Raw genomic sequence first — 26,038 nt, forward strand, 5'->3', positions numbered from 1 at the left:
TATCTAATTGTCCTTTCGTCCTGTTCTTGTGGAGGCACAAGTAGCTTCACTTGGTATGGTCTTTCTCCATCACACACAGAGACACACACATGCATACAATGTTATTGGAATACACTTAGGGGGGTTGGAGGGAGGGGGTCTACTGACTGTTACTATATAGATATTTTGTTGTATTTTATCATTTCCAGTCACACCATGGATATTGCTCCACATGTGCTTCTCAGATTAAGATACCTCTGTGTGTGTAGCATCATGTCTCATCTTGTCACATTATCTTGACACCAGGCCAACCAGACCTAACAGTTAATCTGTTAATGATAAACACCAAGTGAGGAAGTTGCTAGTACCATTTGTATACTCTTTGGTATGACTCGGCCAGGGTTTGAACCCATGACCTCCCACATCTGGGATGGATGCTCTAACCACTTATGCCCCTGGAACAGTCCTTATAAAAAGTAGATTGTCCACTCTTGGTTCAAGAACTTTATAAATATAAACAGACCTTGGGAGAGGGGTGTAGTGTTAGCCTTATTCAAATTAGCTTTAAATATCACTCAACTATTCTTGATTGCCAGAGTATTCAGACATACCACACTGGACTAGAACTTGTATATTGGACCATCTTTGGATTATGTTATGCCTTCACTAGGGTTTAAGCTCTACGAGACAAATACTACCGGTACAAGTGCAGTTTTGTCTCCTTTCAAAACTGTACTGATGTCTTGAAATTAATAGTTTAGATTGCCTTCTGGAGTTATTCTTAAATAACAAATAAGATTACAATGGGAAGAGCTTCTTCAGACACCATATAATTGATGTGCCAACTAATCATCTTTACCAGTTTGATTCCATGGCAAAGTCCCTTCAGACTGCATAGACAGGTCAAGGAAGGGAAAGAATAATATTTCATTGCTAGTATCTGTTGTCCAAAAACTGCTTAGCAGACATATTTCCATCCTCCAAATTAAGATCTGAAACTAATGCACTCTTCATTAACTGTCTTTTTGAAACATAGGAACATAAGAACAGTCTTCAAAATAAGCTCCAGTCTGAAGCTAGAGGCCAATCCTTTTTTACAAGGGCCAGCAAAATTTTATGTTCATAGGCCCGACAGGTCAATAAATATTATAATTAATGAAAATAAACAATGCAAGAATTATTGTGCAAAATCTATCATCCATTCATCATATCTGAATGACCAAGTATCTAACCCAAATAAGCCAGTCACTATATTCTGCCTCTCCCATTGCTAAATTATTGTCTGAAGATGGAGTCAATTAAAATGCGTCAGACTGGAAATTATTTTATGGGTATTGTTTCCAGTTTGGAATAATTCAACATCCTCAAGTAGAAAAGAAAACGAGGTGGAAAATAACAGGATTATTTGTGTTTTCTTACATTTCAGCATGAAAAGAAGGCTTAGAATTTTTTTTAAGTGGAGCGTTTAAAGGTACATGTAAATTGTTTACATTGAAGAATTTCATCTTCCCTTTTGAATTTTAAGTATTGATCTGGATATTTGTTCTGCAAAGACACATTAGTTCCATCTTGATGGATGTATCTGACTGGATGTTAAGTTCTGACAGCGCGAGAGTACTTTTCAGTTCCTGGAGAGTGAATTATTAGAGTTGCAAAGTACCAGAATTCCATGCTTCATGACATATCCTATTTTGTTAACGTTTTCTATATTTTTAAACCTGAAGTTCACTTCATTGTCATTGAATAAATTTTCTATGACATTTTCAGTGGGTCAGACCCAGTAAAAGACTCATGTCTGTGCCAGATGAATCTCAATCTCTGTAAACTAATTGATTCTGTGAATAAACTAAGCAGCGGTGTTCCAAATGGTTTAAAAGAATTCAGATGACTGAGGTATAATGAAGTGAAACACATCATATACTGTTTCTCTTGTAAAACTAATTCAACAGTTGACAACCCCATATCATTTGTCAAAGAAACAGACAGCTTCAAAATAGATGCCATCAGACTAATAAATGCATTCAGAGTACATTTCTCTTTTAAAAGCTGAATCCAATCTGGTATTTATAAATAGTGCAGCAGCTCAATCTTTAAGCTAATATGACATACTGGTTATAAAATTTAGAACTGCACATACCCTAGTAAAATGCGAGCTTTAATCTCTATTAAGAATTAGTGGTGAGTCAGATGGTTGCAGTTCTTAAAGTGATGAAGACATTGATTATAATAATAATAATAATGAGGACTTTGCATAGTGCCTAATCTTTAGAAGCTCTAAGCACTTTACAACATTAGACAACACCGATAAGATAACAAACATATAATGATATGATTACAAAAACAAACACCATGAAATTAGAAAACATTAAAAAACATGCTGAGAATATTTAAGGTAGGAAACATTATTAGGTCTTTGTTCTTGCAGTCGAAATAAGTGAGTTTTGAGAGCCCTCTTGAATGGGATCACTGTCTTTGTGGCTAAATTCAGTGGGCAATTCATTCCACGTTGCTGGTCCCTGGTATGCAAAAGAATGCTGTCCATATGACTTTGTTTTCATAGTGGGAATAATGAGTATACGATTGTCAGAAGAGGAGTGTAAGTATCTTGCTGGTGTGTACACATGGGTGAGGTCGGATAGGTATGTTGGACTAGAGTCCGACAGTGAAAAGTAGCACAGAGAACAAATTTTGTGTTTGGTTCTGGATCGAATGGATAGCCAGTGTAGGGTACAGAGCAGCTGGGAGATGTGCTCTGATCGTGATACTCTAAGTATGATCCGAGCAGCTGTGTTTTGAACTTTTTGAAGTTTCTGGAGCAGATATTGAGATGAACCAGACAGAATTGAGTTACAATAGTCCAGTCTTGAAATTAATGTCATAAGAATTTGTTAATTCTAAATTCTTTCATGAAGGAATGAATAAAATGCAATGTTTTTCTCATTTTTGATACAATATATATTTGGTTAAAGTCAGTCAAAGGTTAATATAAGAAAATACTTGGGTAAGTTTAATATTTTGATTTTTATGTGGGCCATCGAAATTTAGTTTGGGACAGTGCATTTTGGAAGTTCACTGGCCCAGTGGCTTAATAAATTGTGAATATTTTAAAAAGATATTGTGACTGTTTTATTGTTTTTTGTTAATAATTATTACAAGTACATGATATTTGAACACTTAATTTTCCCCTGAAATTTATCAGGGTACAAATAAAAAATATTTTTGTATCTGTTAACTATTTTTTTATTAATGGTGGTGAATTGATTTTTGTATTTGATGTCAATAATTCATCACAAGATTACTACAGAATGCAAGATTCACCTGCTTCACTGTGGCATATTCCAGGAATCCTGAATAGTATTATGCAATGAAAAGTAGACCCCTGAGACCTACTTTTTGCCCACAGCAACAAGTACCCTCCAAAATGAATATTAATGGCTGTATATGCAACAGTGTCCGAGAAAATGAAGTCATCACTGGAGGACTGGAGCAGGTCACTCTGGCCCACTTTTGCCTGTGGTAATATTTTCCAAGATGAACATTCCCATTAAGTTTCATAGCTGTACATAAAGTAGTGTTAGAGAAAATGAGACAAGTGCACAAACTAAATGTAATCATTACAACTAAAAGTACATCACTGTGACCTACTTTTGCCAGCCAGGAGTAGTATCTTCCAAGATGAACACACCCATCAAGTTTTATTACTGTTCTGTGTCAGAAAAAAACAGCTAAATATCAAAACGTGATGTAATGGATCATGAACTATTGGTCACTTTTGCCACTGGTTAATCTTTTCCAAGATGAACACCCATCAAGTTCTATCACTGTACATAGAATTATGTCAGAGAAACAGAGTTAAATTCTTAATGTAATCACTGAAGTGTGAAAAGTAGTCAGTGACTTAATTTTGCTCAAGACAAATAGTACTCTCCAAGAATAAATGCTTTGTTTGTTTTTTTACTGTACATAATCTTTTTTACTGTACATGCTTCATTTTTTTTTTACTGTACGTAGAGCAGTCGGAAAGAATGGAGTGAAATGCAAAACCATAATGTAATCACCTGAGCATACCATCCAAGATAAATACACCCATCAAATTTAAGTTGTGTATGAATACATGTGTATGTGTGTGTGATTTTTACTTTCATATGCCCATAGAGTGTATAATGTTATGATCTATTCCATATAGAGGTACATCAGTCTGTCTCTTACCTTTTTTCATTCCCAAAAAAAACGAGATATTTACACCATTTAAACTTCTTTACCAAACACTGTGTATAGCTTCTGAGTAGCCCATTGACTTTAGGGTTAAAAGGTCAAAGTCAGTGTCAAAAAAAGAAATGGTTTTGGCAAAACAGCTTTAATTCTACATCAAAGACCTAGACAAACCTTTGTTGATGGTTCAAACTAAAAACCTATACATTTTTAAGTCTAAAGGTCAGACATTGTGGGTGAAAAATGATAATTGCTTTATGAACATAAACTTAAGTTCTAAATTACATACCTGATTCAGGAAGCAGTACATAAAGATAATCGTGAAGCAATTATTGTAATTGGTTAGAGGTGAAGTGCCTGAAGAAGGTGTTCCATGACTCTAGCAGTATTAAAGATGTTAAAAGGAATCGTCTTTATCTTCTTTGCATAGGCAAGCACCAGGGCTCAAGAAGATTTATCAGGCGCCAGTACCACTCTCTGAGTAAAAACAGAGTATGAACAGCAAAGTAGAAGGTTTGCTACAAAAGTTGTAAATATTTCTTGACACTCCCATTTTACACATGACAGTACACAACAGCATAAAACATATCCCAGCACATACAGTACATGTATTTGTACATAGCTGTGAGAAGACCGATCTCAGGACATACAGTACATGTATTTGTGGGGCCACGAGTGGCCAAGTGGTCTAAAGCACTCACCGTTCTGGATCACTGCCATCTCACCTCTGTCTGTGTGGGTTCGAGTCCAAGGCTCGGCTAGCATGGGTACGTGGGAAAGCCTGTCAGTAGCTTCTCGTGGGTCGGTGGTCCTTCCCTGAGTTTTCCAGGGTTCTTCCTCCACCAGTTATACTGGCCGCCATGTATAGCCTATCTTGTGCTGAAAAATGGCGTTAAACCCTAGAACAACAACAACATGTATTGGCACATAACAGTTTGAGAAAACACATCTCAGTACATGAATTTGTACATAGCTGTGAGAAGACATATCTTGGTACATGTATTTGTACATAACAGTATGAGATGACGCATCTCAGCATATGCAGTGCATGTATTTGTACATAACAGTATAAGGCACATATCACAGTATGTACAGTACATGTATTTGTAGATAACAGTATGAAGGCATATACATACAATATATGTATTTGTCATACAATATATGTATTTGTATATAACAGTATGAGAAGACACATCCCAGCACATGTAGAAAAAGAAAAGAAAAGAACAAAGTAAGAGACACTGATTAGTATCCCAAATGCTTTTAATCTGAAACCGTGTATTGTTGACACATAAACTGGACACATTTTGTTGAGGTAGAAAATGGCATTTACCACGAATTTTAATTAGGAATGTCTTAAAAGAGCAATGCATATTAGGTATGGGAAAAAAACATACATGCCAATGCATACAAATATCATTGACAATTTCACATAAAATCAAACGGCCCAGTCTTAATCTAAGCTGAATAATTAATCAGAATGTACTGAAACAAACAGTATAATGGGAGTAAATAACACATAAAGGTAAAAATCATGTCAACATCTATGAGCAACTATTTGTTGTTTATGACCAATATTGTCATTCATGGATTGTGAGAGTACCTGCACAACATGACCAGTAACCAAACTGTATTTTGGCAAAATAAGTGATTTGACATTGTTATGAATGATCTCATCGTATTAACCTGTATTTAACCTTTTCTTTTTATTGGTGTGGTCCCTCTCAGACTCCATCATAGAGAGGATCCCTATTGCCAAAAGTGGAAATGGTTTTTATGGGTACCGGTTTCCCCATTGGGTGCATCGTGTTTGTGAGGATTGAAACAGAATTTTGTAAAAGGTTTATGAATTTTGATTAAGGTTTTGTACACCTTCCTATTCGATTGTTATAATAGCTCTTCAACCTTGGCTGGTTTTGGAGCTTATCTATAGAGTGTGATCCTTGCCTGGGATCTATAGTGTCCAATGTATGCTCTGTGTTTTTGCTATAGTGTATTGTTTGTTATCATTGTGTTTTTTGTATGGACTGGCTAATAATCAAATTCAATAAGTTGTCTTAAGTTATAAGGGCTATCTAAAAAATAAAATATTGCGGCTAAGGATGTCTGGGTTGGCATGTGATGGTGGCAGGAGATTACTGACCCCCCCCCGCCGCTTCTATCATAGTGGCCAGTTCCTTCATTCCTATGCCTATCACCCTATCTACTTTCAGTGTTGTATTAGATTTGGAGAAAGGGAGAGAGAGAAAGAAAGAACATAATTAGTAAGTTTCATGATAAAATTTGACTTCTTTGCACTTATTCCCCTGGAAGGTACATATACATTAATAAAATATCCATTTGTTCGCCCTTATATGTATGATTCTACCTTGTAGTTTAATTGGTGATTTAATGAGTTCAAGGTTAAGTCCCCTGGTGACATTTCGAACAATTGTAGCCACCCCAGGGTTAGTTTCTGTCGGGTGGTTACTGGTGTAGACTATGGCATCTAGTTCCTCTTCTAGTTTCTTCACTGCTTGATCTGACATACTGTCTCTTGAATTAGGATTATATCATAGTTCTTTTTAGATGCTCATGATGTTTTCAATTTTATTAGTGATACCATTAACGTTCATTGTCAGGATATTTAGGTTTAATCCCTCCATCTTGGTTATGACGATGGTTATATACAGCTAAATTATAAAATAATATATATATGTTAAATTTATTTAAATCAGTTTATTTTGTTATGGTTTTCTTAGATCTGTATTTGCTTAAGGTTATTACTCGCATTTTATCTTCTATAGTTAGAGAAACTTATCTCCTTTTTTCTTGGTGGTCACCAATGTCCTTGACCCCTTGGGTGTGGGATTTGACAAATTTTTTAACTTTCTCATTGGAAGATTCGTGTTCCCTTATGAATTCTATTGTCTCCATGTCTGACCATGCCATAGGTGTGGATGCAGAGCATTTTCTTTTTTAAGTCGGAAATGGTGTGGATGTTTTCAGTTCTTTCTGGTTTGTAGTTGTAGGTCTTTTCACCTCAGGCTCCTGGGGTTTAATGGGGGACTCTGTAGCACCAGGCAAGTTAACTGATTCGTCAACTGGTGTTTTTACTACCGAACTTGTTTCCACCATTATATGGGGTTGAATGGGAGACTTTGTAACATCCAGCACGTTAACCGTTTCCTCAATTGGTTTATCCTCAGATGAGGTTGGGTTACCCTGTTCATTGTTGTTTGGACTGTTTCACTTTCACTAGCCAAGATTTAATCCAAGTTATGTGGTGCCTTATCTTCAAAATTTGGTTCTACCAGTGTAAAGTATGGAGCAGATGTTTTCTCTAATAGAATTCCTTCTTTTGTTTGTTTTCCAAACATCTAGCTTTTGTGTGGCTCTTTTTGTTTCAGCATAACTTACTTTTTTTGCCAGTTCCCATTCAAGGGATAGGTCACCAGAGTTGTCTCCGTATTCTGACTCTATTTCTACTTCCTATATTTCTGAAGGTGTGGTCTGTCTCTGAGGTGTTTCATGGTTTAGTTTTTCACTAACATTTCTCTCTACTGGGTTCGGCACTGTTTATAGCGCATTTATGGTAGCAGCATCTATAGTGTGCACTGCTTTTGCATACGTTCTATTGCCTGTCTGCTGTTGACAATCTCTTGGTAGATGCCCTGTCTCCCCACATCTATTGCATTGCCTATGGTACTGACAACCTCTGTAACACGACTTGATTCTGAACCCCATATAAAAGCAGAAAGGTGAGATTTTCTTTGTGTCTTCTGTCACACTGAGGATACATACCCCAGTGTATACAGAAGAGGGAAAGGCCCATTAGGTTGCCATTTTGTTCTTTACTATTTTAACTCCATATTTTCTCTCCACCTTGATTGTAAGTTCACGTGTCACTTCAGTTGGGAGGCCGGAAAAGTGAATCTCTACGAGCTTCTCTCCCAATGGTTTGATATAGGGGTGGGGAGCATAGAACTCTGCATTCTTCCCTTTTATCTCCATTGTTTGGTTGTTTTGGAATAATGGTATATCCCCTTTTGCAAAAAGGAAGTAGCAACCCCTTCCTCCATTTTGCAGCCCTAAAATGTCACCCGCTTTGGTACCTTTAGCAACCAAATGCTTAAGGACCTCAGCAGGACGAGGTCTTTCTTTGTCTGAGAATTCAGATAAATCTATCAACGGACAGCCAGGAGTTCTGTAAGTGTTTTAGAATTCTCCCTTGCTCTGTCTCTTCTATTTCAGTGGGGAAATAGGTTTTTATTCTCTCTCTTTTTTTAGATTTCTCTTACCCTAGAGTAGTCATTTCGATAGGAAACCGACTTCAACAATAACAAAATGTGATTTTTATTTTTTAGGCTAAAATAAACAAACTAGTTGTGCACAATATAAATAATGGTTGTAAGAAATGAAAACTTTGATAACTTTTTAGAGATCCTCAAGAGATATCCTAAATTCTGAATACAACACAATATGATATATGCGATAGAGATAAAATACAGCTCAACTAAACGATTTTGTTTGCTCCTTTGCTGCCTGTGGCTTGCTTGGGTGGCATGTTTGAGCACAACTGCTTAGGAGCATCTGCGGCCAAAGCACAGATTATTCTGACAACACTGCTATGAATGACTACTGCAAAGAGATAAACACCTTACCTTTGTAATCCTTTGTAAATTAACAGCTAAGTAGGATTTGTTTTAAACAAAACAAAAGCAGAGCGTGGTTACCAGTTTTCTAAAACCACAGGTCATGCAGGTAGCACTGTATGATACAGGCCATAAACAGACTGTTACACATCTCTAACTGCCATTGTAGTGCCAAAGTCATGTAAATCCCCAATTAAAATAAACCATTACTTCTTCAATGGGAATAGTCAAAGGTAGTTGATTCAGCAGTTTGCATTGTTTCTTTATCTTTGGCAAAAACAGAACCACCCCATTAATGTCATCATTAGAAACCTTAAAGAACTTCACTGTAGTGGTCACTTACATTGCTTGTCCTTGGAGTCAATCTGTAATGCCTGTGGTGAATGGGGTCTTTCTTTTTTTGGCTTTAATAAGTGATTGTTTTCCATATTTTATTGTCATTGTTAAAAGTTTGTGTTGTTTTTTGCTATTTTTGAAGCTACAGCTATTAAAACCCACACCCCAAGTCATCATTTGTTCACTGTGGTGCAGTCAATTACACTCGTAATCTCATTATGTCATTTGTAAATCAAGCCTTTGGCTTTTATCTCTCAATAAATGTTTTTTGTTTGTGGATAGGTTGATTCTGATTTTGTTATTTCATTTACTGGTACATATATATTCTATATTTATCCCAAGCCTGATGAAAACTGCTAATTCATACATGGGATGAATAAATGCTGTTCTAGCTAACTGTTCCATTTTTATGCTACATCTGATGTAGCTCTGAAATGAATAGGCATTGAAAGTTAACTTGTGCTCAGGACAAATAAAAATTACCTAATTAATTTTGCAGTTTATATACTAATACACATACCCCTATCTTCCTATAAAAATGTCAACATTTTATGTAAACTTTTATTGCTATATAATAAAAAAATTGATGAAATGAAAGCAATACATGAACAAGAACTATGAGCAAATAATGAAATGCATGTACTGTAATTCTGGGTATTTTTCCTTCTTAAACCCTGATAATATTCTGACCATGAAAACTGAGCATCTTACACAAAACCTGTTATGTGAGATCACCTGTCTTAAGAGATCACTTTCTGTGCCAGAAGGGGGATCACTCAAGACAGGTTTTACTGTATTTAAAAAGAAAAAGGACCATAACAGTTAAAATGCTACTGCTGACATGTAACAGCTAATCCCTGAAAAGAAGTGCAAAAATATTACATGAATATATATGTATATAGCAAGATTCAAGTTGTCAAGACATTTTTCTATTTTAAAAGTAAAAACTCACTTTTTTCTTTCCATCTTTATTTCCTCCTTTTGGAGATTGGACAAATTGACAATTCATAAAAATTTTACAAGTCTTGTGAAAATTATTATGTATATTCACATGAAACATGTTCAAAACTTCAGTCAGATTACTGATTTACATTTTCAATCAATTCCTTTATCTGACTGTCGATTGTTCTGCAGATATCATCCAGACTGTTTTCTTCACTTGAATCAAAGTACACTGGAAAATAAAACAAAACATGTACATAAATCAAAGTACTGAGAATAGTGAAAAGTTGGAGGATTGAAGTAATATGAAGATACATCAAAGTAACTCAAGAGACAGGTAAGATATCTACATTTTCTGAGTAGATATACCGACATATTTCAAGACATTACAAACTGTTTTTACTAAATGAAATATTTCCATGCATCAATTCCTTGTCATCAAAATAATGGAGGCGTATAAAACAAATGAAAAAAGGGGTGGGGTGGGGGTAGCTATGGTTCAATATTAACTTAACTCACAAATATCCATTTTACTGCTTCACTGGTCCATTCTGTTCAAGCTCTATTGGAATTAAAATCCTCAAAAGGTGTCCCCTCTGGTTGTATAAGCATTAATCTGTTTACTGTTTCTGAGCTTACTCTGTCCTTATCTGTGTATGAATATTGTTCTGCTGTCTGAATGGCCACATGTATACTAGCTTTGCCAGCTTAAGCAAGCTGGAAAAACTGTTTCTTGATGGGGTTTTTTGTACAATTTTCAACAGCTTATAGATACTCTCTTTTGGATATCTCTGCTTCAAAATATTTTGCTAACATGAGCTATGCCAAAATTACAATTTCTTGTTTTGCTGACTACTATAAGATATTTCTTACCATAACGCTGTATCTGGGTTTTAAGTCCATCAATGCCATAGTCTGCTAGTTTGGCCTGAGGCATTTTAATCAAATAAATATCTTATTTTTAATTTCTTTCTCAATTTCCTATTTACTCATTTTATCTTAACCTTCAGAGTGCTAAAGTTTTATAACATAAGATCCATCAAGACTGAATTGTCTGAGAAAAGAAATGACAACTGAACTCTACTTTTTAAATGCCTGTGTTTTAATAAGCTTGGCATTCTGCCTTACCTAAATTTAATTTGAAAATACAGCAAAATCGACACTGACCCCCTCAACTGCTTTTTCTTTTGTCCATCCTGTATGTAAACCAGATTTATATACATCATTTTGGAATTTGAAGTCACTCACTGGGATTTCTATTAACACTTCCAAAGCTCCAATAGTCCGATATACTTCAAAATATTAAATATCACTGTCATCACTGCTATCATCAATAAATTATGTCATCAGTCAGTATTTCTAGAATAAAATTGTTATCGCAAGATAAACCATTTTATGAGTCAGCCATTTGGGGTTTTCATCTCATCCCATGTTTTCTGGTGAAATATCTGATAATTTCATTAATCTTTTCTTACTTTTTAGCTTCAAAACTTAAATGATACAGTATTTGGGTTTGGGGTTCAAAAAACTAAGAACTGTACTCAATTCCTCCATTTTCACATCTGGATGTTTAGAAGTGAAATCATAACTTAGTACCTATTTATGGGTGCCAAAGCCACTAAATTAGCAAAAAGTTGATTTTAAGGCACTTTCCTACTGTTTAATGCCTATAAACACGAATATTATAACAAAACCCCATGAGATTCATTATTCTGGGCAGAATATCAATGGCTTTATTTAAGATGGCGGTGAGGGGTAGATACAGATTAATGCCAAGGCAAAGTAGTTGCCTTCCTGATGTGTTGAAGCGAAATATCATACTTGACAACTTCACCTCCTAGCATGACCCCAGTCTTAAATATTTAATTAATTCATGAAATTCTTTAATTACAAAGTGAAAACAAAATCTATGATGTGCATCTGTAAATATGTTTAGCTGGACATGGGTAACACTTTATCTCTTACCCACCCAACCCAGCACAAAATTCCTCACTTGATAGTTCAATAAATTATGTCAACACTGCCCTGGACTATTTGATTCTGATATATCTTCTAAACGACAGTAATTTCATATATGTGAAACAAGCCACAGAGAGATGGAAATTATTTCAAGAGTTTCATGACTTACAGTGAAGCAGACAAAACACACTGATCTTACACTCAGGAAAACAGTGAAATGACTTAATTCACTGCTTTGGATGTTACACCTGTACTTGCTTTTTTTGATGCCTTAACATTATGTTAAACATACATAAAATCATAAACAATGAAATTTAATGAGATCATGTCATAAATAGCTGTTTCATTTTGGTCCTCAATGTCTTTCATACAACAAATACATATATCTTAGTCATTGATTTCTTACATAGATACCTATGTCATCTTGGTCCTCAATGTCTTTCATGCGATAAATGTCTGTCTCATCTTGGTCCTCAATGTCTTTCATGCGATAAATGTCTGTATCATCTTGGTCCTCAATGTCTTTCATGTGATAAATATCTATATAATCTTGGTCCTCAATGTCTTTAATACAACAAATACATATATCAATTTCTTACATAGATACCTATGTCATATTGGTCCTCAATGTCTTTCATGTGGTAAATATCTATATCATCTTGGTCCTCAATGTCTTTCATGTGATAAATATCTATATCATCTTGGTCCTCAACGTCTTTCATGTGATAAATACCGACGTCATCTTGGTCCTCAATGTCTTTCATGTGATATACATCTATATCATCTTGGTCCTCAATGTCTTTCATGTGATAAATATCTGTATTATCTTGGTCCTCAATGTCTTTCAAGTGATAAATACCGATATCATCTTGGTCCTCAATGTCTTTCATGTGATACACATCTATATCATCTTGGTCATCAATGTCTTTCATGTGATAAATATCTATATAATCTTGGTCCTCAATGTCTTTAATACAATAAATACATATATCTTGGTCATCAATTTCTTACATAGATACCTATGTCATCTTGGTCCTCAATGTCTTTCATGTGATAAATATCTATATAATCTTGGTCCTCAATGTCTTTCAAGTGATAAATACCCACATCATCTGGGTCCTCGATGTCTAGCATGTGATAAACATCTATATCATCTTGGTCCTCAATGTCTTTCATGTGATAAATATCTGTATCATCTTGGTCCTCAATGTCTTTCATGTGATAAATACCTACGTCATCTTGGTCCTCTCACATGATAAATATCTACAGCATCTTGGACCTCAATGTCTTTCATGTGGTAAATATCTAGATCATCTTGGTCTTCAATGTCTTTTATATGATAAATACCTACGTCATCTTGATCCTCAATGTCTTTCATGTGATAAATATCTATTTTGTCTTGGTCCTCAATGTTTTTCATGTGATATATACCTAAGTCATGTCCTTAATGTCTTTCATGCAATAAATACCAATATCATCTTGGTCCTTAATGTCTTTTATGTGATAAATATCTATATCATATCAATGTCTTTAATGTGATAAATTTGTCATCTTGATCCTCAATATCTTGCATGTGATAAATACCTATGTCATCTTGGTCCTAAATGTCTTTCATGTGATAAATATCTATGTCATCTTGGACCTCAAATTCTTTCATGTGATAAATACCTGTCCTCTTCATCCTTAATGTCTTTCATGTGATATATGCCTATGTCATCTTGGTCCTTAATTTCTTTTATGTGATAAACACCTATGTTATCTTGGTCTTCAAGTTCTTTCATGTGATAAATACCTATGTCAGCTTGGTCCTTAATGTCTTTCATGTGATAAATACCTATGTCATCATGGTCCTTAATGTCTTTCATGTGATAAATACCTGTCATCTTCATCCTTAATGTCTTTCATGTGATATATGCCTATGTCATCTTGGTCCTTAATGTCTTTTATGTGATAAATACCTATGTTATCTTGGTCTTCAAATTCTTTCATGTGATAAATACCTGTCATCTTGGTCCTTAATGTCTTTCATGTGATAAATGCCTATGTCATCTTGGTCCTTAATGTCTTTTATGTGATAAATACCTGTCATCTTCATCCTTAATGTCTTTTATGTGATAAATACCTGTTATCTTGGTCCTCAATGTCTTTCATTTGATAAATATATGTATCATATCAATGTCTTTCATGTGATAAATACCTATGCCATCTTGGTCCTTAATGTCTTTCATGTGATAAATACCTATGCCATCTTGGTCCTTAATGTCTTTCATGTGATAAATACCTATGTCATCTTGGTCCTCAATGTCTTTCATGTAATAAATATATCAATGTCTTTCATGTGATAAATACCTATACCATGTTGGTCCTTAACACATTAACCCCTGGCGACGAGTTAACGTGGCAGGAGGTAGAAGCCTACTGCTGAGCTCTGTAGCGTCATGGTCATGCTCTACAATGATACCAAATAATCTGGAATTTCTAGTTGCGCTACAAAATACAGAGGAAAAACCCTCATTTTTTGGCCCTGAATTTTTCTACTCAAAATTGGCCCATGGTCGGAATCCGATTTTGTGTCTGGATATTGAACTCTTTGGTCTCAGATCTAAGGCAAACTGGTATGAACTGCAAACAGACAGATGAACCTTTGCAAAAAGTAAGATAAGATGGGCATTTGGAATAAAGAGTGGTCTCGATACAAAACTAATGGGTCTGTTAAGCAAAAAAAAAAAAAAAGAGAAAAAAAAATAAAATCCAAATTTTACCATTCTGCTCATGCGCGAGCCAAATAGTCAATGAAAAACGATGTTTCTAACACAACTAGGCAGTAGGTTATTGAAAGATCACCTGGGATTTGGTGTCTTTGGGTGCATTTAGAAATAGCTTTCAAAATGTGTTTCCTACTCGAATTTCGGGTGAAAATGACAAAAACCTCCAGTGGTTAATGTGTTAATGTCTTTCATGTGATAAATAGCTGTGTCATCTTGGTCCTCAATGTCTTTCATGTGACAAATACCTATATCATCATGGTCTATGAGTCATTCATTTGATAAAGACCCATGTCATCTTGGTCCTCAATGTATTTAATTTGATAAATACCTATTTCCTCTTGGTCCTCAATATCTTTCATGTGATAAATATCAATATCATCTCAATGTCTTTCATGTGATAAATACCTATATCATCTTGGTCCTCAATGTCTTTTAAATGCTTCTCATACATTGGCCAGACAACTTTGTCAAAGTAACCTGGAGGATCTGTTGGGATGTAAGTCCGCTTTCTGCAAGGTACAATTCATGGATAGTGAAATTTATGCATGAAACTTGACTGCAAAAAGTAAAAATTCAATCCAACTATAGCTTGAACCATTAGCCTTTCATGTTAGTGTGGAAAATTGTTACATGCTACATGCTAACCTGCTCGGCTTTTGAATCATGAACATGACAAAATGACATGAAATCAAGATAAGACCATTTACTTACTTTCAACTGCTGAAAATATAAATTGTCTGGTATACTTCATTCATAATAAGATGTTCAAACCTTTGTAAATATGGCCATCCATTATAGTGATCAGTAAAAGTAAAGTGTTCAAGACACCCAGCATGGCACCATTAGTAGCAATAACAATATCCATTTGAAAAGTACATGTCAATATTATGATTTAGTCATGAGTAGCGATATTAATGATAACAGGGATGTGTATCAAAGTAATGATATAGAAGATTACAACGTTATTTATGACAATCATAATAACCCAACAGAATTTAATATCTACACTGACTTTACCATATGAACAGCTTCTCAATGACAACACCGATCACAAATTCCCCAGAGTGGATGCCAAAGATGACACCAAAGCTGATGGAAATATTAGAACTTTTATGAGAAACTAATTTTTTTCTAGTGAGATATGTTTCTTTGGGAATATGTACCCGAATCTTAATACCTTAGAAAAACTACTACTGCCTCGCAAATCCATCAATCCCATATCTACTTTTATGCACCAGCAGATACAAGCCACATAGTGCCTAAATATGTAACATGTACTTCTCCCTAAGCTCTGCTAAACCCACATACATCAAAGTGTGAAAGACAGTAACAGTAATCATGATAATGGGAGCATAATGCAAGTCACATTGTCATGGAAAGTTGTTTTCTAAGTGGCTTGATAGTTATGACCAGGGTGCATGAGTGCATATTCATGACCATCTATTCAGGAGGAATAACAAGATCTAGTGGTGGCCATATTGGATGTCAGATTGCAATCATTTTCACTTATGATCCACTAGATATCGGACGAAGTCCTTGGTGACACCCCCATTTTAATTATGACTTTCTTTACAGAAGCAGTAATGATAACAAGATTTTCAATATGGCTGCAGTGGTGGCCATATTCGATTTCAGATCAACACCATTTTCATTTAGGACCAAGTAGACATAATTAAAAATCATTCAGTGAAAACTCCATTGGATATGATGATCCATTCAGGTGGAGTGCTTTATACATTTCTTTGCTAGTAAATTTAGTGAAATAAATTCTTCACGATTTGCTCACTGCAAGCTATTTCTCTCAATTGGTAGCTAATGTCCCTGATAACACTATGTAATCAAGAAATACAATTTCACTATCTAATACTATTATTCTCAGTGCCACAGAGTAATGTGCCGATATGATTTTACCATCAAATACTTTTGTCCCTGAAGCCACAAAAACTAACCAAGCAATATAATTTTGTCATCTAATACTTTACTTATTTAGCACAGCTATATATAAATATAAGATGCTGACATAGCCCTCATATTGAGCCCACACCAGAACTTTTGCTAAATGTTTGTTGTATTAATCAAGATATATCCACATACCAGGTAACATGAAACATATAAAACTTTGACAATGAGGCTGATCCAGGGTGTGGATAGAAAGACATGCACATGTGATTGCTACATCAAGCTTCTTCCAAGGTGGAGTGTATCAACAATTAGCTCTATTCGATTTCCTTTTTAAACATGCTAACCAACCTCCTTCTTTCCAGGCAAACATCTCTGGAAACCTTCAAAAAGTACTTCTTATCCATCAATGCAGCAACAGGACTGTAAAAGGTATTTGCATGTTACTGCCATATAATACAGGAAACTTGGTATCTATATATCACTGCCATGTGATAAAGTTAAGTATTTACATGACACTACCATGTGACCAAGGAAAGTATCTACATGTCATTGCCATGTTATATAAATAAAGGTATTTACATGCCAATGCAATGCGATACAAGAAAGGTATTTAAATGCCACTGCCATGCGATACAAGGCATTTACATGTCACTGTCATGTTATTTACATGCCACTGCCATGTGATATAAGGCATTTACATGCCACTGCCACATTATACAAGAAAGGTATTTACATGCCACTGTCATGTGATATAAGAAAGGTATTTAAATACCTTTGCCATGTGATACAAGTTATTTACATGCCACTGCCATGAGATACAAGGTATTTACATGCTACTGCCATGTGATACAAGAAAGGTATTTAAATGCCACTGCTATTTGATACAAGGTATTTAAATGCCACTGCCATGTGATACAAGGCATTTACATGCCACTGCCATTTTATACAATGTATTTACGTGCCACTGCCATGTTATACAAGAATGGTATTTACATGGCACTGCCATGTGATACAGGAGAGGTATTTACATGTCACTGCCATACGATACAGCATGTACATACACTGTCATTGATTTACATGAAACAACATTGTGATATGGAAAATGAATAGATGGACAGCTCAAACCTTTTTCATTTACTAGATATCTCCAGTGTATTGTAGCATCAAGAAATGGTGTGTTCACCACAAAAGTTCTTATTTAGATCATACTAGCACAAAATAAAACTAATGGATAGTTAACACAACTTATTATACTGCTTCCCAGCTTATATGTTTTCTCACTCAAATTTTACTGTTCTAAATGGTGAAATAAGCTATTTGCAAATGTGCAGATTGATGCATATGACAGAGGTCTGATAATCAAAAGCATGTTGACATGACAAAAAATGATGATAGTGTTAAATAGCACATGAAAATCAGCCTAAATGTTCAACTGATTCAAAAGCTCTAGATCACACAATCCTAATTACAAAATGAATCTTGCACAGGAAAATGATTTAGTAGTATTATTTATCCAACATGATGTCAGTAGTGTGTCATGTGGGCTGGATGCAACACTGTGTGGAATTGTGTCATGTAGATTATTTCAACATCCAAATGACAAAAACTTCAAAATTGATGAAAATTTGTGATCTCAAAGTGATATATGCAACTGAGTAGGAAATTGGTGTAAGCCCACAACTCAGAACCTATCAGTAGGAATTTGCTAAAACTTACTCTAATTGATAGTTCAAAAATGTTGAATACTCATTAACATCAACAGAATACCTCCACAACCTATTGTATTAAACTTTCCCAAGAATGTTCTACAAGTCACGACTTCACTGAGATACACACAGGTAAAATCTCCATTCTGTCTCAAACATTCTCCCATATATTGAAGCTGAAGATGCAGAAATATCACTTTTGTTTCTCTAGTATTCATAATTAACAACTGCGATAATCTGATCACATGATGCTGAATCTGGTGCAATCAAATGGCTCAGTTATGGGGGGCACTTGATTTTGAGTTCTGGATGTACTGGAGTCAGTAATTTTAAATTAGTCAAAAAGAATTCTGACTGCAATACTATTTTTTTCAGTTCCCATCAAGCAGGAATACACACAAGGCTGGTGATATAACAAAAAGGCAAATAATGAGAATCACATACACTTAAATGCAAAAACTTAACCAAAGCCTGTGAAATGTGAAATACAGGATGCAGTGGCCATTTCTGGTATTGATGCAGAACCAAAAGATGTAAATACTTGTCTAGTTTTAATGATTCAAGTAGGAACAGTAAAAGCAAATATCTGAAGCAAAGTTGGTGAAGCATGAAATATGGGTCACAGTGACTACCTTGTAGTGTGAGTGCAGTACTCATCAAAATGCGTCCCCTCATCAAGTTTTATGAATCTAGGTGTAACAGAACACACACAAACACACACACACACACACACACACACACATATATATATATATATATATATATATATATATCCAAAATTTATTTGGTCATGAACTAAATGAAAAGGTAACCTAAGCCAGTAAAATGTGAAATGTAGGTCAGTGTCATTTTTTTGTAAGGGTGTGGTACTAATAAAAATATATAAAATCATCTTGTTGGATGATTCTACCATTGACAGACTTTGAGCAATCAACTTTTAACTCAAAATTTAACCAAAGTAAATGTAATGTGAAATATGGGTCATATTGATCTACTCTTGTGACGAGTATGTAGTACTCATCAAGAAGCATCCCCTTCACCAAGATTCATGATTCCAGGGATTTACAGTATTAATACAATTTGTAAAAAAAACTATGCTTAATGCAAAACCACACAAAAAATGTACAGCTAATTAACTTCATCTCTAAACTCTAAGTGATTTGAAACCCACACCAAAAATGTTAAATAGGACTTGGGGAGAAGAAAAAAAACTGTTGAGACTTAGTGAGTGTGCACATAAAACTGTTGAGACTTAGTGAGTGTGCACATATGCTTTTATATGTATAGATGCTGACACCAATTTCACATGTAGTACAGTAGCTTCCCAACACTTTGTAGACCCTACACTAAAAATATAGACATTGCAAAGGATATTACTTCATGCAGTTAGTATTTGTTGCTGGCACTATCTTTATTCCTTTGGGTCACAGTTTGAAAGTCACTGAGATCTCCAGCTTATAACTTTATCTACACTTTCAATGCACGGAAAGCTGAATCACTTAAGCAGACAATTCTTGCCGCTGGGGATTTTCTCCTGGGAAATACTATTCAGAATGCCATCTTATAAGTATACTTAATTAGCAAAAGTGATTTCACTTTAAAGTATCATTTCAAACATAAATTTAAGGATAGCTACAATGTTTTAAATTTTGGTGATATATATATCACTTTAATATAAATTTAGAGATAGCTACCATCTTTTCAAATTTGGTGGTTTATATTAGTTTAATATAAATTTAGGGATAGCTACCATCTTTTCAAATTTGGTGGTGTATTCATGCTATATTTTCTGCTGCTGACTGCAATTAACAGGTGATGCAAAGATTCTCTACTTTTTCAGTCTTCATTCATTTCTGTTTGTACATCTCATTAGTACTGTTTTGTAACTAACGGAATGCTATAAGTTTAGTATGATGTGTCCAGTACAGCATTGAAGCTAAGCACTAGTGACACCTGGTGGTGTCAAGGGGAGGTAATGGGCAAGACTTATTGCCCTTTGTCTATTTAAAATAAACAGGAAAAGATGATTTTTCATCTTTCGGTAGAGCTGGATTCGCAAAGCAGCAGGCTAATATTCCTAACATAATGTGACTGGGGAAAATATTAGAAGGAGAAATTGTAAATAGCAACTGTAAACAGACAACAAACAATGCATTACCCTGTACATGAAGGACCACAGTATTAAGCTCACATGACCTGGCCAGGTGAGCTCTCGCTTTTTATTATATATTACTTCTCCCTCTTAATCTCCTATCCTAATCCTGGACTGAAACTTTAGGGTCATAATTAAAAAAATCTCTTGCATATATGTCACATCTTCCTCCAATAGGGAAATCATGTAGACAATATATATATATATATATATATATATATATATATATATATATATATATATATATATATATATATATATATATATATATATATACACGTACACACACACACACACACACAAAGTTGTGTGAATTTTCACCAAGTTGATGGTGGGTATTCACTCAGCCTGATGTTAATGATTGGTAATAATAAATGAAATTAAACCGCCATACTTAAAATGACAATATTTTTTTTAAAATGGTGTTAAAGTTTAACATGCAGACACTTACTGATACCCCAAAAAATTGAAACCCTCCACAAGCAGAATACCAGGTCCTGAACCATGTGATTCTGCCAACAACTTCTTTCTACTCTTCACATCGTCTGTCATTCTGTCCATATCAAGAGATGAATAAGCTAAAAAATAATGGAAATTTTTTGTCAAATGTGACCCTGACCAGAGTTTGCACACAACTATGTATTGTCATAAAATATTTCAAACAGAGACTTAAAAACAAGGTGCATGTTGGTGATTGTTGTTGAATAAATATGCAGTCTTGGGATTCTGACGTGGGGGTAAGAGTGGTGAGTTAAGAATGACAGGGATTAAAAAGCAAGAAAACATTAAGTAATAAAGCTGCCACAGATTTTAGTTTTAAACTATCCACTGCCACAGATTTTAGTTTTAAACTATCCACTGCCACAGATTTTAGTTTTAAACTATCCACTGCAAGTTCCATAATGTGTTTGTTCATTTGAGACAGCAGTAAAGATGAAAACAGGAACTGACATGAAAGGCTCAAATGTTAACACCTTGAGATTAAATATAACAAAATATAGTGGTTACTTAAGACTTATATGACAAGCTCAATTTTAATGCAACACATTAACACAGTGAAATGCATACATTAGTTCAGAATACTTTTAAATAAAATCAACTGACAGATACCTTCCCAGTTATGATGATTCACCTCAGGCACATACTCTAATCGCTCATCCCCGGGAATCTGAAATCAATTAATTAGTCAACTGATTGATTCTGTAAGAAAGAATGTTAATGTCATAAGTAAACACGTAAATAAGTTAATAAGGACTGATAAGCAGGCTGAGTAAGAAGTATCATACAGCAAGTAAATGAGCAAACAAGCATGCAAGTAAAAACACAAACGAAGACATAAACAAACGAAAAATCTAGTAAATAAAAATAATAATAAATAAAGATTTGTGGCATCAGCAATAAAAAACTTTTTAATACAGAAAAACAGTGAAAAAAACGTGATTACTGTTAATATGTCACGTACTGATCAATATCAAAGACAAGTGTGGAAGATTTATTTCGGAAACTTTAAGATTTATCATGTAGTGAAATGAATACTGTCCTATGTAGGACATGGTTTTTTAGATAGATTATTGACTAATAGGTCTCAGCGACCTGGACCTTTGGTCAAGGTATGCAGTCTGGAACTAAAGTTACTAAGCAAAAGTCACTATTAGACGTGACTAATAATATGGCCTCTAGAGCCCTAGAATCTATAGTTTCCTTTATTATCCTAAATCCAGGCCATCCATTATGTTTGGCAGCAGAACCTACTTTAGAATAAAAGTTTTTCTACAGAACCCATTTTCCTTTAGCCCTAACAACCCTGACCTTTGACTTTTTAATCCCAGAATCAATTTTGCACAAAAGCATTTTTCTTCTTTCAGTTATAATTACCTTGCCCTTTGGATGCCAAAATCATTAGACATCTAATGTGTAAATTATCCACAAAATTTTGTGCCACGTTTTAAAGTAGAACTGATATTCTGCAGAAACTATTTTGTTTTTTTTCAGTCAGTGAATCTGACCTTTAGCCTTAAAACCCCAAATTATGCTCGTACCATGTACAAGCAATCTACATAGCCTGTGATGTAGAAAGAATGTTTTTATAAGAAAACCATGCTGCTTCTTTCATTCAAAGTAACTTGGACCTTACATATTTATCTGTTGTAATGGTTAAAAAATTGGACGATGAACTGGTTCATTTGTATCAACTTGAAACCCTTAATACCAGGACACTTTCTGTTGTTGTTGTTTTGGGTTTAACACCATTTTTCAGCACATGATAGGATATATATATATATATATATATATATATATATATATATATATATATATATATATATATATACACACACACACATGCCTGTATCTGTATATCGGATTGGTGGATTAACCCTGAAAAATCACGGGAAGAACCACAGACCCATGGGAATCTACTTGTCAGCTGTCTCACATACCCACGCTGGCTGAACCTAAGACCTGAACCCAGACAGAGGTGAGACATCAGTGATCTGTAAAAGCAAGCGCTTTACGCCATATGGCCACCAGGAGCCCTGATACTTTCAGTCATATTTGGTCAAATTCTGTTAAGTGTTATTTTGTAGAAGTAGTTTAAAGCAGTTTTTCCTATTTTTAGTAACAGCAGCCCTATTTGATGGCAGATTGGCATAATTTGTAAAAAAAATGAAAAACTCCAAACTAGGATGCTGTCAAATTCAACAAAATTTAGCCACATCCTTTAGAAGCTTTGTTGTTGTTGTTGTGGAGTTTAGCGCCATTTTTCAGCACACGATAGGCCATACATGGCAGCCAGTATTAATGGTGAAGGAAGAACCCGGGAAAACCTCGGAAAGAACCACCGACCCATGAGAAGCTACTGGCAAGCTTTCTCACATACCCACATTGGCTGAATCTGTGACTCGAACCTGCGCGGACAGAGGTGAGATGGCAGTGATTCGTAACGGAGAGCGCTTTAGACCACTCGGCCACTCAGGACCCCCTTTAGAAGCTTTGAAAGGGTTTAACATTTTTTTAGTAACAGAGGCTGCATTTGATGGCAGATCAGTCTGTGCCAGAATGCTTTCTGTTAAATTCAACAGGACAGTTTTTGAGAAGTCATTTTAAGGTGTTTCTCCACTCATTTGTTGTTGTTGCTTTTATAGGGTTTAACACCATTTTTCAGCACAAGATAGGCTATACATGGCGGCCAGTACTAATGGTGGAGGAAGAACCCATGAAAACCCGGAAAGAACCACCAACCCACGAGAAGCTACCGGCAAGCTTTCTCACATACCTACATTGGCCGAGCCCGAGACTCGAAGTCACGCAGACAGTGGTGGGATGGCAGTGATCCATAATGGTGAGCGCTTTCGACTACTCTGCCACTCAGGGCCCCCCACTCATTGGTATAAAACTGAAAGGTCTTCTGAAAGGCATCCATAATCCATAATGGTGAGCGCTTTCGACTACTCTGCCACTCAGGGCCCCCCACTCATTGGTATAAAACTGAAAGGTCTTCTGAAAGGCATTCATGCCAGCACAAATTCTGTCAAATTTATGCCAATTCTATTGAGAAGTTTTGTATGTGGCTTAATGGCATGTCAGCAGTGTTGATTGAAAGCAAAGTTAAACAAATTAAATACTAAAAATAGAAGAAAAAAGTTTAAGGAAGAAACATTCTTCCAAATAAATGTAAATTCACAGTTCTGCAAGATAAAAAATAAAGATGCTAAATTATCTAAAAAGTTTATAAAATAAAACATACATTTAAAAACTATAAACATCTTAAAATATGAAGATTAAAACTCTTATTACTGCATTCTTTGAAATAGTCCAAGATTTTCTTAGGTGGTATATAAAACGATTTTTGTTAGTTCTGTCTCAGAGAATAAAAGTCAATACACTGAAGAACACTGGCAAGCTCTAGTCATGGTTGACTATTTTGATGTACTCATGTATGTATGTAATTAACAGCATATCAGAAAAATAGTGCTGAACAAAAAAGAAATTCTTAAAATAATGGATCAAAATTTGATGTATAAACCACATTCTTGTGAGAAAGAAAATCCAAACGTTTCTTTGATAGTACATCAAGAAGCTTTTCAAAATCCATATCAACAAACTCAGACTCACAGGGTGATAGTCAATATTCTTGACAAGAATGTTTTCTACTGTCATCTGTCATGGTTGAGGTTCACAACTCAGGAGCTATGCATGGGTCAGGTATGCGTATCCTACATGCCAATGTTGTCATGAGGTAAAATGATGGATTTTTTTCTTCTGTTGTAACGAAGAACTCTTTTTTGCAAAGACTATATTTACATGTTACACCACAAAGATATATTCAAGGGAATCAGCATTTCAAACACCACCCGGCTATAAAACTGTAACATGAATGTATATACCAAAAAGTAATAGTCCTGGTGTATGATATGACAGCCTGGTATTTTCCTTTCGAGATGTTCTGCAAGAGTTGTCTTTCCACTATTGGTGGTACTGTGTGAAGAAAGTGAAAAACATATTTATTTGGAAAATGGACAATATATATATATATATATATATATATATATATATATATATATATATATATATATATATATATATATAGAGTGAGAGAGAGAGAGAGATATGTAAAATGCTTTTCTTGTAGAATGAATGCAAAACCCCATTGAACTAAATCCGATCTGTAAAAACACCAACCAGTTTTCATCTAAGGTATATCCACGTTTACTGTTGATGAGAATGACATTTTGTACAAAACAATGAAATATGATACCCACATAAAACAAACTAGTTCAAAACTGAGAGTGGAGGTGCCCACACTGTATGAACAGTACATCAACTGCTCTTTACATAATTCTATACTTAAGTGTGCAATATAGAAAATGAATAGTAAGATATTTTAAATTGCTATATTTTCACATGTTAAAAACATAACATTATATATTACATGTGAAAATAACAAATTTCCCATCATGTCATGTGATGCTTGATTTTGTGTTTACCAAAGTTTACTTATAGCAAGAAAAACATGTAGTTTGTGAGGTTGAGTAATAAATATAAACTGTATTACCTTTCAGTCAATAAAATTATTTCTTGCTGAAGATATCTGACATGTCACCTTTGGCTTTTTTACGAAGTAATGTCCCTTGATGAACCTTGACAACAATGTAAAAAATCCAGTGTGCTGAATCACTTAATTAGATTTGCTTCTGCCATCAGAAGAGGTAAAATAGTTTTAAAAATGCCATTTTTTAAAGATTTATTACAATATAATTGGTTATCCTAAACCTAATGTCTCTCAAATCATTTACATGTTTTATGATCAGCAAATAAATGCAATTGAAACTGAGATGAACAAACAAAAAAGGGTGGTGTGCTGGTGTGCTGAAGTGTGAATTTCAAAAAGCTTAGATTCAGAAGTATGTTTTGTTACCAGTCGATGCTCTTAAAAAAATGTAACAGAAA

The 26,038-nt window shown here is 34.8% G+C and overlaps 1 protein-coding gene across 7 annotated transcripts in view; it reads right to left on the reverse strand.

Annotated features, from left to right (window-relative positions):
- Positions 1 to 5,435: 5,435 nt before the first annotated feature.
- Positions 5,436 to 26,038, reverse strand: part of LOC149800597 (nicotinamide riboside kinase 2-like) — a 52,510-nt gene continuing 31,907 nt past the window's right edge. For 4 of the 7 annotated variants that reach the window (XM_089954577.1, XM_089954578.1, XM_089954576.1 and 1 more), the window contains exons 3-8: positions 24,976 to 25,066; positions 21,701 to 21,758; positions 21,042 to 21,168; positions 17,081 to 17,152; positions 15,236 to 15,339; positions 5,436 to 10,335 (exon numbers count right to left, since the gene is read on the reverse strand). In XM_089954577.1, coding sequence (XP_089810703.1) covers positions 10,241 to 10,335; positions 15,236 to 15,339; positions 17,081 to 17,152; positions 21,042 to 21,168; positions 21,701 to 21,758; positions 24,976 to 25,066 — 547 coding nt within the window. In that variant the 3' untranslated portion in view covers positions 5,436 to 10,240. Of the gene's footprint in view, positions 10,336 to 14,413; positions 14,512 to 15,235; positions 15,340 to 17,080; positions 17,153 to 21,041; positions 21,169 to 21,700; positions 21,759 to 24,975; positions 25,067 to 26,038 lie in introns of those variants that run through there. The other 3 variants (XM_089954579.1, XM_089954580.1, XM_089954582.1) reach the window with 3 other exon arrangements.

Source organism: Sinohyriopsis cumingii, chromosome 4 (genome assembly GCF_028554795.1).
Source record: "Sinohyriopsis cumingii isolate HCF-2022 chromosome 4, ASM2855479v2, whole genome shotgun sequence".
Taxonomy (NCBI): domain Eukaryota; kingdom Metazoa; phylum Mollusca; class Bivalvia; order Unionida; family Unionidae; genus Sinohyriopsis; species Sinohyriopsis cumingii.